The sequence below is a fragment of the Rhipicephalus microplus genome, chromosome X, assembly GCF_043290135.1.
Source record: "Rhipicephalus microplus isolate Deutch F79 chromosome X, USDA_Rmic, whole genome shotgun sequence".
Lineage (NCBI taxonomy): Eukaryota > Metazoa > Arthropoda > Arachnida > Ixodida > Ixodidae > Rhipicephalus > Rhipicephalus microplus.
In genome coordinates this window covers 21,842,130-21,857,924 of record NC_134710.1, presented here as the reverse complement: position 1 = coordinate 21,857,924, position 15,795 = coordinate 21,842,130, and the positions used below count along the sequence as shown (strand labels likewise).

The 15,795-nt window shown below is 41.6% G+C and overlaps 1 protein-coding gene across 1 annotated transcript; it reads right to left on the bottom strand.

The window, feature by feature from the left end:
• Positions 1–6,152: 6,152 nt before the first annotated feature.
• Positions 6,153–10,407, bottom strand: TyrRS (Tyrosyl-tRNA synthetase). Its single transcript, XM_037426664.2, has 2 exons — positions 8,864–10,407; positions 6,153–8,246 (listed from the first exon to the last, which is right to left on the bottom strand). The coding sequence occupies exons 1-2, from the start codon at positions 10,234–10,236 to the stop codon at positions 8,030–8,032; spliced, it is 1,590 nt and encodes a 529-aa protein (XP_037282561.2). The 5' UTR covers positions 10,237–10,407; the 3' UTR covers positions 6,153–8,029.
• Between the last annotated feature and the right edge of the window lie 5,388 nt (positions 10,408–15,795).

Genomic DNA, 15,795 nt, shown 5'->3' with positions numbered 1-15,795 from the left:
CAGCAATACTCCTGTTCTTTTCTGGCACGAAAACAGGACAACAAGAAAAATAATGGAAGTCTTCCATATCCCCAAAAATGCTTGCACGTGCATCGGCCAGCCATCTATTAACATACTAACCAGTGAAGTAGCTTACCTAGATTAGTTTTCGACGCTGAGAGCAGGCCAGCAATAGCCACTTGCTCGCTTGCCATGGCATGTGTGGTCTTCAATCTCAGTTGTTTGATTTTTCTCTATGATGTCTTCCTGCGTAAGAGGCACGTGGTATGTTTTTGTGCGTTTTATTTGTTTTTTTATCTCCGAGGTGATAGCTGTACTGTGGGTTTTTTATTATTGTAGTTTCATGCATGTGTTTCCGTGTTCGGTGTAGGTTAAATCCTGGCATTTTCTTTGAATAAACTTTAGTTTCAAGTGAGCGCTCCTCTGTATAACTCTGTCTTTTGTTTCTTGTCTGTTTACATCCTAAATAGTTCCACAATATTCATGACTATTTATATGTTTCACCCATTAACCCATGGCTATTGTTAGGGATGGACATCTCCGAATGGGAAGTGTTCTATTTAAGAAATGCTGTTTTTAAATATTACTTCATTTTTGTATGAACACCTGCTACATGGATATACATGAGCAATTCACTTTTGTTGAGAAATGTTTTTAGCAAAGTGTAAATTTAAAATTGAATTGTGACTTGCAGACTATTAGCTTGATGTTTATTTTTGTAAATGTTTACTAGAGATATTCAAACAAGACGGAAGTTTTGGGGAAGATGAAGGCTTGAAATGAAGAGAAATCACTGAACACGGAATGTCACTGGAGCCAATGTTTCATGGGCAACAAATGTATCCCTCCCTGACAGGCACCAATCTTCTCTTTAAAATGTTGGCTTTAGCTGCATTTTGTGTTTTACGATTGTTATTAATGCATAGATATTCTCCCTTAATTTAGTTTTTTTCATTTGTAAACAGCAGATATAGTTCTTCAAAGAAATATGTCCTCTGCCATTATATGTCCGTAAAATGTAGAGACTGTGCTTTCAAAATGTATGTGGCTGTTCTTACAATGTGACTGTGATAGGTCAGACCAATGACACGACACTCTCTATGCAATATGAACTGCACATTCACACAGAACATTCACTAAATTTTGTGCATTTTGCAGTAGTATGTTAAATTTGTCTGCTCAAGTGCATCTTCACACACACACAGACATCCTGGTGCAAAAAATCTTGCTTATAAACAAAATATTCCTCAAAGAAGGCAGTAGGGCATGAACACATGACAGCATTGCAGGAACTAAACTTATTGTCTTGCCCTGCGCTCTAGTTGTAGTTGTCTTTCAGTTTGGCTAGAACATTACTTTCATACCACTACAGCAGGAGGAAGAATCATCAGAGGGAAAGTTTAAGGAACGAAACATCAAGGGCTTGTTTCATCATTTAAAGGTCACATCCAGGGGTTGCAGGTACGGCCCCTGCCGGCAACAAGTTGTCTCTTCGTCCCCTTTACGTTCTTCACATCTATATCACGTGAAATTACTGACACACTTTAAGCAGTACAATCAACATCCCTGAACCTTCCTTGGCTTCTTTATCGGCATCTCTTTATGGTTATGTCACACACTGAAGGTTGGCATTCATTTATTACATTAAACTACAAAAAGAAGTCATAGCTTCAGTTGATAGGCAATGCATTAAACTGCTGTACAGAGATTCACAGCTTTATCAACCATATAAATATCAGAAAACCTTCGAGTGCACTAATAAAATGAAAAAGGATAGTTTCGCGAGTCCTCATGTGAGCACAAACACATCTCCCTTGATGAGTGCACACACTGGATTTCACAACGTTGGCATGATAAACATCGCAAACAGAAGTGAGAAAATGCGTCTTGTGCCTCTAGCTTCTTTGAAATAACATAAACTGCAACTTGAATAGGCTTGGATGAACTCGGACAGAGTTGGATGTACTAACTTGCCTAAGTTAAGTGCTATTGGAATAAACTGCAACATTTTAAGGAGTGACCCTGGCTTTATCAGCTTTTCAGGATGGTTTTTCTTTCAACAAGGCAGATAAATGGCCAGCAGCTAGAAGAGGAAAGCTAGCGAAATTCGTCCTGTGATAACTTTCAAGGCGGACAAAGATGCACCGAAGGAACACTTGGAATTGATGAGTCTGTTGAACTGCAGCTTTCAGTTTCATGCCACAAGCTGTACACTGTGCGAAACTTGTAAAATGAAATTGGTGTAATGTGCCACTGACATTAGTACCTTTACAGCAGGGTTTAAACCAGAAATTCTTCAGGACTGGACATTTTGAAAGTGTAGGGGGGGAGATATATCGAGTTTAATGATTTATAGTTTTCAAACCTACCTTCTTCACATTTCCCTTCTTCAACACATATCTAAATTTCATTTCCGGTCGCACATTTCTGGCATCTTCGATGTACTGGGAAAACGGAAGCAGAGTGCTTGTGTCCAAGCACTGGCACTGGAGTTGATGGTCTTCAAAACCACAAGACCACTTCAGACTTCTTTCTACATAACTACGCGGTGGGAGGTATAACTCACTGGCATTGCGTGCACACAGTTGCTTATTGGATTCTCGTAAAACGCATTTCAGAGGGTCAATCAGAGTGGTGATCCCAGCATCTTTTAGTCACACCTCCATGAAAATGACGCACTATACCTGTGCGTCAAAAAAAATGACACTGATCAAGCATAAGCGTCTCCATATCATCACCAGCCTGTCTTTTGTCCAATGCGGGATAAAGACTTTTCCCAATGATCCCCAACCCACCCTTTCCCGTGCAATTCCATTTTATGTCTCCAAGTTTCTTACTTTTTGTCACTACCTATAACCCTTGGTAGTCTCCGTCCATGCTTCTAATCTCGTGGTATCCATTCCTATGTTCTAACTGACCATCTGTAGTCTGTACTTCTAATCATGTAGTCAGTCTAGGTCAACTTTTTCCTTTGTAACATCTCATAGAATATTGGTTACACTTTCGTTCTCAAATTCACTCCGATACCTTCCTATCAGGGTTACACCTATCATTTTCGTTCAATTGCATGCTGTGTTGTTACTGACAAGGTTTCTGCACTTTTTGTTAGTACTGGCAAAATGCAATAATTGTATACTTTCCACTTTAGCCACAATGGTAAGTTACTGGTCATGAGTAGAAAATGCCTACCATACATGCATGCTTTATTTATCAGTGCATTAACATAAGTAGGTTCGTACTTGGCCAACATAGACACACTGTTCCACTGATTCAGGCGTCTGGTTGTCTATCACAAATTGCAACTCTTTTGCCAGACCACCTAGCATAATTTTTGTCTTGTTCTCATTTATCGCCCAGTCTACATTGTTGCTTTATTGGTTTAATTTTTCAATCACTTTTTGTAAATCATCACCATGATTGCTGAAGAGTACGATGTTGCCTGCAAACCATAGATTGCCAAGATATTCTCCACTGACCTTCATTTCCATATTAGTTCGAGTACTTCTAGACAAGCAGTAAATACTAGCAGAGGACACACTCTATCGCCTTGACAAACTTTTTCTTGATCAGGATTTTCTCGCTCTTAGGAGGAGCACAGTAGCTGTGAAGTCTCTATATATCGGCTATAGTATTCACATGTGCTTCAAACACTCCTTGTCAGCATGCTGCCTTGAGAACCACTGATATCTCTAACGTCTAATGCCATTTCATAATCTGTGACTGCTATATAGAGTGGCTTCTTTTGTTAGGCAGATTGCTCAGTTATTTCATTCATTGCATGAATTTGATCTATAGTAGTGGATGGTTTCTCAAACACAGCTTGTTCTTTAGGTTAACGTCAAGTCTGGTTCTAACCCGAAACGAGGTTGTCTTTGTGAATATTTTGTACAATACTGAAAGAAGGCTCATTGGCCTGTGGTTTATTTAAGTATTTGATGTCTTCCTTTTTACATATTGGTAGAATATTTGCATTTTTCCAACTCTCTGGCACATTCACTTTGTTAAGGAGCTTTGTGCACGCGCTAAGAAAAAATAGAGTATTCGGGGAGTAGTTCTGCTACACAACAATAATTGTCATCTAGGTTGCTCGCATTTCCCTTCTTGAAAACCCAGAGCTGGCCACTTTCCTGACGGGAATGCCATGTCACACTGATAACAAGCGCGCCGTTCGTGACCGCGAACTACCGGGACCGTTGTGATAATGCGAAGAAAGTACTCCAAGTAGATGATGATTATTGTTGTGTAGCAAAAACACTCCCCAAATATTCAATTTTTTTTAGAGCATAGATAGTCGCTAGTTTTTGAAATATAAAATCTTTATCTTTAATCTAATAGGTTGTCATGCGGTCTTCCATGGGTGCTATGGCTCATGGCTTGTAAGGCCTTCTAACCTCATCGATAGTGACGCTTGGGACTTTGGTGTCATGTTCTCAATTACTTTCACTCGAAGTTGGGTGATTAGCATTCTCACTGTATAGTTCTGAGTCCTCAACTACATCCACCATGTTCAAAGTGTCACACAGTACAAGGTTTGTGTTCAATATAAAAACGCCACAGTTCACTTAAAATATTTTTGTGAATTTATCCTTGTGATATTAAATTAGCTATGCACCACTCTGTTGTGTCTGCCTAACAAGATGGCACGGGTCCAGAAGTGTTTCTGTTCTGCTTCTCGTACAATTGAAACAGTAAAAGTGAAAGCAAACACTACATAGTGCAATGCAGGACAGTATAATGTAAGTATTCCTTTAATAACCTGTATTTCTTTTATCATCCACTGCTCAAAACCAACCAATCATGGCGACATTACAAGCTTTTGAAAAAGATGATTATCTTTTGTTTTTGTATTATTTCTACGGTATTTTTGCCAGTAGAAAGCCAAATCACAAAGCCAAATGTTGCCAACAGGACAGTTTAACGATTATAACTTGTGCACTTATCACGGCTTGTATTTTGAAAGTTTTTACTCTACAATGTATGTCAGTGCCTTCCAAAAGCATACCTACACAAAGCAGATAAGCAATGTCTCACTGAAGCACTCATTTCGGCTGCTAATCATGGTCGTCCAGTAACTGCATATTGAGCATTCAATAACTGCATATATGAGCAACAAAATGAACACTGTGTATGTCTTTGTTATGTCTCATTTCACAATCTGTTATTAGATGTGCATTGCACATAAAATCAGCTTATTAAATGCAAAGCATTTCTTAGCGAACTTCAGCGACTCTGAGCGTATCTATATATCTAGCCACTTATGTTTGGGTGCTCTCAAAGTCACCTCCTTCACTTGGCGTGAATCAAAATTAGCATGGGAGGGTAAGAAGTTTGACGAATATGATCCGCTGGTCAAGACATGAATAATGTCACAATACCGTCGCATACGTCATCAAACACTTCCCGCCAGACAGGGACACATACCCACGGGCGGGTATGTGCCGCTGGTATGCGGGTATGTGCCACAGGTGATTGACACTTAGTATCCAGCCAGGAAGGACGAGAACACACACAGGCAATTTTAAAGCGTGAAAGTTATGGAATACCCGACATCGTTAGCGTCGACCCAATGCAGGCATAGAATAAATGTCAGTGTTAACAAAAACCTGACATAGGCAGCGTTGACCCCCTCGATGAATGCAAATAATAAATTTCAGGGTCACAGCTGGAATCGAACTCAAGCATTCTGAGTAGCATTGAAGCATTCTACCACAGAGCTGCGACACATCTCGGAAATACTCTTCAAAGAGACGCTAATCTTCGTGAAACGTCAATAGTGGTTGCAGTCCTGCTAACCCAATTTTCTAAACATTACATATGCACTCCTTTGATACGGCCATCACTTCAGGTTAACGTAAATTCTGGTTATTTGCCATGCGCTTAAGTTGATTTCTGTAGCAGTGTCCAGGGCCAGCATCTTCGCGAGCATCAGCGCTTCATATCAGCTTCTGGTGTTGCTAATACGCATGTTCCAGTTGGCATCGTTGCGCAAATGCAAACAACTAGTTATATAAACATCTGCAACTCTTAAAGATATGTCTGTGCGTAAAACATCTGTACATATATTTAGCGTCATTTCATGACGTGTCGCTCAATAAAAAAATTGCACATGGTCACTTTTTTTCCGCATGCTTCACCTAACGCCGATTCCCAGGTACGTGGGATCTGCCGAATTTTTATTTGCTCAACCTAAAGAGGCACTGAAATACATTTTGAACACATGCATAACAAAAAAAAGGTCTCTGATGAGTACAAAATGCTGCAGTGAACATTCAAGTGAAACATTCTTCTGCTGCATGCAGCAAATAAAATCTTACAGAATAAGTCTCTTGCTTTTTCCTACAGCTTTCAAGGCTTGCATTGATTATTTTCCAGTTTATGCAGCATTAAGAATGACATCAATGACATCACAGCAAGTGGGGCAGCCTATAGACACCAGCCACAGAGAGAACACTAATAAGCATGAATTACCAATGTGCAAAAGCTCACGTATATGTGAACATTCCTCCAGATGTTAAAAAAAAATGAAAAAGTAACAACGTATCCCACTTTGCCCGTCACAACTCATTTTTCACAGTTATACACAAACCTTCAAGTGTTAGCATTGGCATAATGCAAAAGAAAAAAAAGCAACCGACGTAGCCTAATTATTGCCACTGCCACAGCCAAGAGGAGCCAATGAGTTGACGGGTAATAAGTTTCCATTATGCTCTATATTCCCATTCATGTTAGGTATTAAAAATTTCTTCAGAAACGTATTAGTACTTTGGAGGTACTGGACTCGTTCCACAATGATGTTGAGATTTCATAAAATATGCGTTTTTACCCCTTTTGGGCCTCAAGAAAGCATAAAAGAGGTGCCTAGCTTGCACTTTATAAAAGCCATGCATAATGTTAAACTGAATGTACTAACCTATAGCAGTATGTTACACAACGAAGCACACCACAGTGCACATCACAAGCAATGAATGAATGAATTCTGTTGTGCTACACATTTTGCGACATCAGTTCTGTGCCAATGATTTAGTTGTAGAAACAGTCATGTCGTATGTGACAACTCTGTACTTTCTCAGTTCAAATTACCAATGATAAACAGGATGTTGAAGCATCAGATCATGCCATCCTTTATTATCTGCCAATTAATGAAAAAAAAGATTAGCTAAGGCATCGGTGATATATGCTCTATATTACATTTGGAACTGAGAACACTCGTTGCAATGGGCTTCACTAAGTAGATATAATCAGAAGTTCGGATGGTACTAGCAATTTATCAGGTTGTGCTCTGCTGGTTAGTAGCAAGCCTTTTTGAAAATGATTGTGACAATCCAAAATTTGGTACACCAATCTGCAAACTTGAATGAATGCTTTCCTTTAGTGTGAAGAAAAACTGTGGAACCAGCATAGAGAACTGTGCAACCAGCAGAGGGAGATTGGCATAAAACCAGAAAACTTTCATGTGGTGTTTCTATGTGCAAGATGCCACATACATTATGCATTAGGTTCCCGTACATTGGAATACATACCTAGGCACACAAAAAAGCAAATCACCATTCCTCATTCCCTGAGCACCAATTATCAGCTGAGAATAAACAGTTCCTGGGAGTATGCCACTTTATTAATAATGTATCGTGATACAACTACTTCCATAACATGTGCACACTGTTGAGAGTACACATATTTTCATACAAAATACATGCAAAAATATACTGGCTTATAGAGTAGTAATGGGTACAAAATTTCAATACATGCATACATGTACACTCCTTTGGTATAGTTCCCAGGTGCTGTGAAAACAATAAAATAAAGTAACTCCATAACTATTATTGCTGACCTTAAATATCAATGCTGTCATGGCGAAAATAATCGCAGCAACTCATCTCTAATTTTACTCATTCAAAGAAATGGATGCCAGTGAAGTGCACTTCCATGGCATCCTTTCATTTTTACATTCCCAAAAATGTGCATTGCACAAAAACACAATTGAATTATGTATAGGCCGTATAAATTATTGTATCACCTTGGCAAAGAAGTCTTATTTAATAGGAGCACCCTTCAGCGAAGTACATGTGACAGGTTTGCCATTCACAATGAATGCACAACCTCTCCACTCAGCCACAAGTGAGGCAGAAACCTTCATGTCCACCTGTAGCTTCTCCCAAATCTTCTTTTTAGGGTTTAGTTGGCCATCTGGCTGGATGCTGGCATCCTCGTAGCCTTCAATGAATACTCGGTCTCCTGGACTGCAGTTGCTGCAAACAGAATAAATACACTCAATTGCATCAGATAACTTAAGCAATTGTACAAGTTCATCTATGGGTCAAATTAGTGAAAAACAGACAAATTTAATGAATATATTTGCTGCACAATCCTTCAGATTTACAATGTTGCAAAGCTGCTGAAAAATAAGCAGCAAAATTTTAAGAGATCATAATGCACGGCAGTTTTATGTGACCATAGCTGTGTAAGGAATGCCAAATATGAGAAATGGACAGGAACAGTAGAAATAGCGCTCCCGTGTTCACTGCAACAAGCTCCTCATATGCTAGGTGCCAGTGTAAATGCTGCCTAAAATTGTAACCACTAAACTTGGTCCTATAACGGGCAGTGATCTGTATATGTTTTTAACAGCTGTAAAATTAAGTACTCGAAACATGTAGCAAAATGTTTGAATACACTGTTCGATAGCTAATTCTTGGACATAAAACAAAGTTTTACAGACAGTGAAAAACAATGCCAGGTTTCGCTCATACATTAGTTGAGTACGAATGAAAGTAGATCTGGTACATTACATGCACCCTGAATGTCACACAAGGCACGATAGAGCTGTACTTTCTCACTGTAACACCACGTTGGTACTCTAACTCACCTGGGTGGTTTTAGGGGCTCAACTTGTCGTGGCTCCTGTACAGATGCGCAGAGCACCATTGCCTGTGATTCCACACCTCGCATCTTAGATGGCTTCAAGTTGCAAAGCAGAACAACGTTCTGGTTGAGAAGTGCCTCCTTGGGTACCAAGTTTCGTAGGCCACTGACAACTGTACGGGGACCGGTAGGCTCAGCAAGGTCGACACGAGACACGTAAAGTGCATCTGCATCTGGATGGTCGTTAACTTCCACAATACGGCCAACCCTCAAGTCGAGGCGCTGCGGGGTGACTTCATCAAAAACTGCTTTTGTTGGAGGTGGATAAGCATCGGCAGTCAGCTTCTGAAGCTTTGGATCACTGAAGACTTCTCTGATTGGATCTAGCAGCCGATTCAGCTGCACTTCAACCATGGCTTTCAGATCACCTGGGTGTAGCTTGAGGTTCTTGAAATCATCCTCCAGCTGTTCATAGCTCGAGTACACTATGTTACCACCGTGTGCCTCGTCGCGCTCGATTACCAGATTAGTACCTTTCTGAAGAGGCACAAGCACATGCTTCACAAAGGCGAGAACACCATTGTCCTCAAGGTTTCCCGGTTCACAAAAAGCCTTCTTGAGTTTCTTTTTCACGGCTGCTGGGGTGTCCAGCAAGTCAATCTTGGAATCTTCTTCCGAAGAACTCATTTTACCACCCGACAGCCCAGGCACCATGGGGTTCATTAGATGAATACGTTTTTCGTAACCTAGCTGAGGTAAGTACTTCTCGGAGAATGTGAAAATTTTGCGCTGGTCAACACCACCGAACTGCGCATCGACATGCAAGTACTCTTCATCTAAGGCTTGCAATAATGGATAGAGCATACTACTAAGGAGAGGGTGCTCGACCTGCTTCACAACTTCGGCCCCAGCCTTCTTAGCATCATGTTCAGTCACCAAAGACACCAGACGGTAGACATCCATGGAAAACTCTTTGCTCAATTGGTACGTGGATCCCTTAACAAACTTGAGCTTCTCTAAAGGCACGCCAATGGACTTGAGCATCGCTTTGATTACGTGCTCGTAATACTGCGTCCGGAGTTCGAGCAAAGCCCAAGGAGCTTTCATGTTATCCAAGTATGCATGCAAATCGGCAAAGAGAATGGTTACCTCACAACCGGCTTTCAAAAAGTCGGCGATCTTTGACATCGGAACGAAATAGGCAACGTGAGGCTTGCCAGTTGTTGCTGTGCCCCAGTAGATTTTAAGATCTCGTTCCTTCATGATTTCATTCATTCGAGCTTCACCGAGCACTTCTTGGAGGTTTCTCGTAACCAAGTCCACTTTTGCTGAAACAGCTGCGATGTCACCGTTCTTTTCGACAGTGTGTTCTGCCATTGTAGACGCCGAAATGCACGAATGAAAAAGTAGAATTGGAATTAAACTGCTCTTACGACAATAGCACGGCAATACGTCACGAGCATACGGTGAGCTGACACGTGTAGCAGGCGAACAAGCGCTCCAACGCAGCACTCGAAAGACATTGACGCGTGAACAGGCGGCAAACGGCGCCTGAGGGCGCTATGAGCAATAGTTCACGCACGCACGTCATGACGTGGGTCATTAGCGATCCTCTACTCAAATTGCGCGCAACTCAAATCGCTTGAACAACAGCATTTATTTTTAGCGTGTTTATGAGTATATCACAAATTAGAGGGTAAGTATTAATTTAAATACTTTTTTACATCTATAGGTTTTGTTTGGTTTCAGTTTTGTTTTCGGTGGGTGTGTTTTTTTTTTCTCCTTGTTTTTCATGAGGTGTGCGCTTCTTGGCAGATAGGTACTCGCGCTACGTATCACCACCGTTATAAATAACATGCATCAACCATCGTTTTGCTTTGTTTTGTTTTATTCGTTTTTGTGGCTGTTGTTGTCGGGAACACCCTCACACCCTGAAACACCTTCAGTTGGTGACAGATCTCCACTCTGCGGCTAAGTAGACATATTCCTTTACAACTTCCAGCGTCTCGCCCCTATCGCAAAGCACTGTTCTCTGCAAGGACTGTTGCACATTACTTTAGCTTTGTGCATATTAATTTTCCGACCAAGCTCTTAGCTGGACCGCCGAGACAACCGTTCGAACCAAATGAGAGTGAAATAACTCGAAGAATAAGGATGGGATGGGGCACATTCGGTAAGTATTCTGAATGTTAGTGTACCACTATCCCTCAAAAGGAAAGTATACAACAGCGGCATCTTACTGATACCTATATATACTGATCAGAATTAAACCTGGATGCGGAAAGGAAAATAATTGGTGTACCTTTTAACCTTAAGAGACAGGAAGAAATTAGAGGGCACCAAGGAGCTAATGGGGTTAAGGAAATCGTAATTGAAATCAGGAAAAAGAAATTGACATCAAACGCGTGAGAGAGGGACGAAATTGGGTGGGCAGATGACATTAAGAAGTTTGTCGATATAACGTGGCAGCAGAAAGCACCATTCATAAGAAAGGAGACGTAAAGGACTTGAAAAATTACAGGCCGTTCAGCTTAATGTCTGTTCTCTGCAAACTATTTACAAAAATATTAGCTAATAGAACTAAGGCGATATTAGAGTTCAATCAACCAAAGGGCCAAGCGGGATTTCGTGCTGGCTACTCCACAATAGACCATATTCATACTATCAATCAGGTAATAGAGAAATGCGATAAATACAACCAACCCATATACATAGCTTTCATAGACTATGAGAAGGCGTTTGACTCAGTCGAGCAGTAGTAATGCAGGCACTACGGAATCAGGGCATTGACGAATCCTGCATAAACATACTAGAAGAAATCTACAGTGGATCCACACCCACCATATATAGTTCTCCATAAAGAAAGCGATATAATCCTAATAAAGAAGGGTGTAAGGCAGGAAGACACGACCTCTCCAATGCTATTCACCGCGTGTTTACAGTAGGTTTTCAGAGCCCTAGATTGGAAGGAGTTAGGCATAAGAGTTAATGGAGAGTATCTAAGTAACCTGTATTTCATACCCTATCGGAAAAAAACGAATGGTGGGCATGGTGGAAACCACCACCCACCATTATAGTGGATTAATGTAGTGGGTGAATGGTGGGAAACGCCCACCATGGCGCATGGTGGGTATGGTGGGTAATGCAGTGCCGGCAACACTTGAGCGCAAAATCACGTCAGAATCACCGTGACGAGCTGCCACAAAAAATAAAAAAGAATTCTATAAAAACGGTATAAAAAACACCCGTCCCGTAAAAAAAAAAAAAAACAAGGCGCCACGGAGGATCGAACGTGCAACTTGCGGATTCCCATTCGAAGACGCTAACCACTGCACCACACCAACGTGACGTTGATTTTGTGTTAAATACTTAGTTGCCATACAAACTTGAGGTTCAACTTAGTTATGTTTGTCGTGTACGCAACATAGACAAGATCTACACCTGCTACTAAATATTGCACATTTATTAAGCACAAGCAACTGCGGCCTGTAACGATTGCCACTATGTTAATGGCACTAGTGCTTTTTTTTTTACAATTCACAACTTCAAGAAAAAAAAACCAAGTGGACTGGGGAGCAGCAACAGTTTACCGGCGGGGTCTGCCATGTTTAATATCCGTTTCGCACTCGTTCTAAAGGGTGACATCTGCTCACGCTTTATGACGCTTCTAGGCTCATTCCATAGATACGCCCGCCTAATTTATTTGATTGAGTATTGGGATGCTTTTCGCGCAAGGTAGAGGGCGGTCGCGCCAGCGCAATGCTGTAGCTCTTTCGCTAAAGCAACAACTAAATAACGGCTTGGCCAAAACGAATGCAGTGTGCCGGAAACATTACGCTATCATATTGGTTCACCAAGCACACGAATTGCCACGTCTGAGTTCTCGTACAAAAGCTAGAGAAGTGCCGGCGAGTGTGACCGGCGGCTGTCGGTGAGAAGACAGTTAATTACGTTCACTGGGAGTGCTTTAATCGCGTCGCATCGATGTTTGTTGCTTCTTGAGCGGACACCATACACAATGAAAAACGCTTCATTTAGGTTAATTGATTGCGCTGTATTGTCATACTTAATCGTCGTAATCAATTATTCTGAAACCCGGAAGCACCGATAACACAATTGTACGGGCTCGGTCAGTAGGCCTAACCTTTGGTGGAAATCATGGTGGTAGAACATGTAGTGTACAGATCCCAGCTTTGTACACTATATAAATTGCACGCCATTATAAGCCCACCCATCATCTGCTTACTGCTTCCCAGCATTATCGCGATGGTGGGCACAGCTTCTCAGCTTGGTACACCATGTGGCCCACCATAACAAGCAGCACCCATCATCTGCTTAGTGCTTCCCAGCATTATCGCAATGGTGGGAAGAGTTTCTCAACTTGGTACACCATGTAGCCCACCATAATAGGCACCACCCACCATATGCTTAGGGCTTCCCAGCATTATCGCAATGGTGGGCAGAGTGTCCCATTATTGCCCACTATCTAGCCTCTGCTTTCCACCATCATTTCAACTTTACCCATCATCTGTACACCATACCACCCAGTATGTCCCAGCATAACCACCATATTTTCCACTACGTCCCACCATAGCCATCATAATTTCCACTATGCCCACTATTATTTCCACCATGCCCACTATTATTTCCACTACTCCCACCATGTTTTCCAGTATCCACCATGGCAATTTTTCCGATAGGGATAGTATCTTAGTAACTCAAGGACAAATTACAGCCCATGATTACTGAACCAGAAACGAAAAGCAGGAGAGTAGGTCTGAAAATTATTATGCACAAAACTAAAGTAATGTGCAACAAGAAGAACGGCTATTTGGGCTAGTTGGTTGGAATTCATGGTAATAAGGGCTGCAGCGCGAGCACGAAGGTGCTAGAAGAAAAGTGAAACGAAAGGCGAGGCATGCAAGGAAAGCAAAGAGGACAGCGCTCGTGTTGTCCTCTTTGCTTTTCTTGCTCGTGTTGTCCTCTTTGCTTCCCTTGCCTCGCCTTTCGTTTCACTTTTCTTCTAGCACCTTCGTGCTCGTGCTGCAGCCCTTATTCCTAATGTGCAACAGTCTTGGCAAAAAAAAAGCACTTTGCGATAGGTGGAGAGATGCTGGAAGTTGTAAAGAAATATTTGTATATAGGACAGGTATATAGTAACCGCGGAGCCAAATCATGAGAGTGGAATAACTAGAAAAATGAGGACAGGTGAATGGCACTCGGCAAGCATTCTCAAGTCATGCATTGTAATCAGCTACTAACCCTCAAGAGGAAAGTATATACACAACAGCAGCATCTTGGCGGTACTTACTTGGAGCAGAAACGTGGAGGCTTACAAAGATGGTTCAGCTTAAAAGGGCACTAAAGGCAACTATTAAGTCGACGTTGATTGTTGAAATAGCAGTCCAGAAACCTCGAAGTGTTACTTTTGTACCAAGGAAGGGGTTATTTTGAAATAAAATCAGGTTATAGGGGTCCGCATCAGGTTAGCGCACTCCACTTTACCCGCCTCTAAAAGCAAACCGTTTCACGTCACTGTGGCCGTGCACAGCGTTGTCCATCTTTACTGCGGGGCCGCTGACACTTGTAGCAGCAGAACAAAAAAGCAGTGGCAGCAACAACGGCCATTGATCAATTTCTCGCCATTGGCTCCGAGATGACAGGCGTGTTTTGCTTCAACTCGGCCCCCGCATGACCTCTCCAGTTTAACCACGCGAAAATTGAATTTTCGAACCATTCGCACCATTCTCTATAGTAACGTCCCGTGGTTCATTTTTCCGTGAACCCAATAGAAACGAACAAGCAGCATTTTATTGTGTCTCTTGATCCACGGAAAGTTCTTTATTTAGTGCAGCTAGATCGATTACTAGTGAATAATTGTAGACGGTTCGTCTCCCGTCATAGGGATCATTTTGAAAATGTCCTACTGTGGCGCGTGTATTATTGTGCATTTACCTTAATTTCTCAGTAAGTAGGGCACTGCTGTTGATAATATTGTCGTTTTAGATGTTGTCATACATTGAGGTTTCACTCTGACGTAAATTGCTATTTGACTTTTTTTTTGTGCGCAATGGATATGAATATTATAGGTGTAACCTTAAGAGAGAAGAAAAGAGCAGAGTGGGTCAGGGAACTAACCGGGGTCAATGATATCATAGTTGAAATCAAGAAGAAGAAATGGACATATGGGCCGGGCACGTAGCACGTAGGCAGGATAACCGCTGGTCATTAAGGGTAACTGGCTGGATTCTTACAGAGAAGGCAAACGCACGAAGGGGAGAATGAAAGTTAGGTGGGCACATGAGATTAGAAAGTTCGCAGGTATAACATGGCAGCTGAAAGTACAAGATCGGGTTGAATGCCGGATCATGGGAAAGGCCTTTGCACTGCAGTGGGCGCAGTTAGGATGATGATGATGATGATGATGATGATGATGATGATGTGCTTCCACCTACAGCCAAGTGTGTGTGTACCAGAATACCTGGCATAAAGTAGCGTTGGAACGCTCACGAGTCGACAAACATCTCGCACTTCACCGCCTCCTCTGACGACCATCATCTGCATGAGCGACCACGTGTTTTGCGGTGAATAGGCAATAGACAGAAAGGCAGGGTGTGTTAATCAAAAGACCAAATTAAAAAGTGATTTGATCACACTATTTTGTTATTTGGCAAAGAAGTATTCTATCGAACGCCGCATCATGAGGATTTTTGTTTGGACCACATCAACACCAAAGATACTGTTAATTATCCGACAGACTGCATATTTAATCTGATTTCACCATTTTTATAGGGGAAATTTGAAGCCCTTTATTTCACCTCTAATCGCTTTTGTACAAAAGCACGCCGTCCTGAGAAGTGCACTAATATGGGAGAATGAGTTAGCTTAAGAAAAAATCATGAGCTTTGAATATGTTTGTTGTTTTAGGTATACGTA

Bases quoted from the DNA above. Each gene is read 5' to 3' on its own strand.
- TyrRS (XM_037426664.2), bottom strand. From the start codon at position 10,236: ATGGCAGAACACACTGTCGAAAAGAACGGTGACATCGCAGCTGTTTCA. The intron at 8,247-8,863 runs GTGAGTTAGAGT...TTCTGTTTGCAG, and splicing joins GAGCCCCTAAAACCACCCAG to CAACTGCAGTCCAGGAGACC.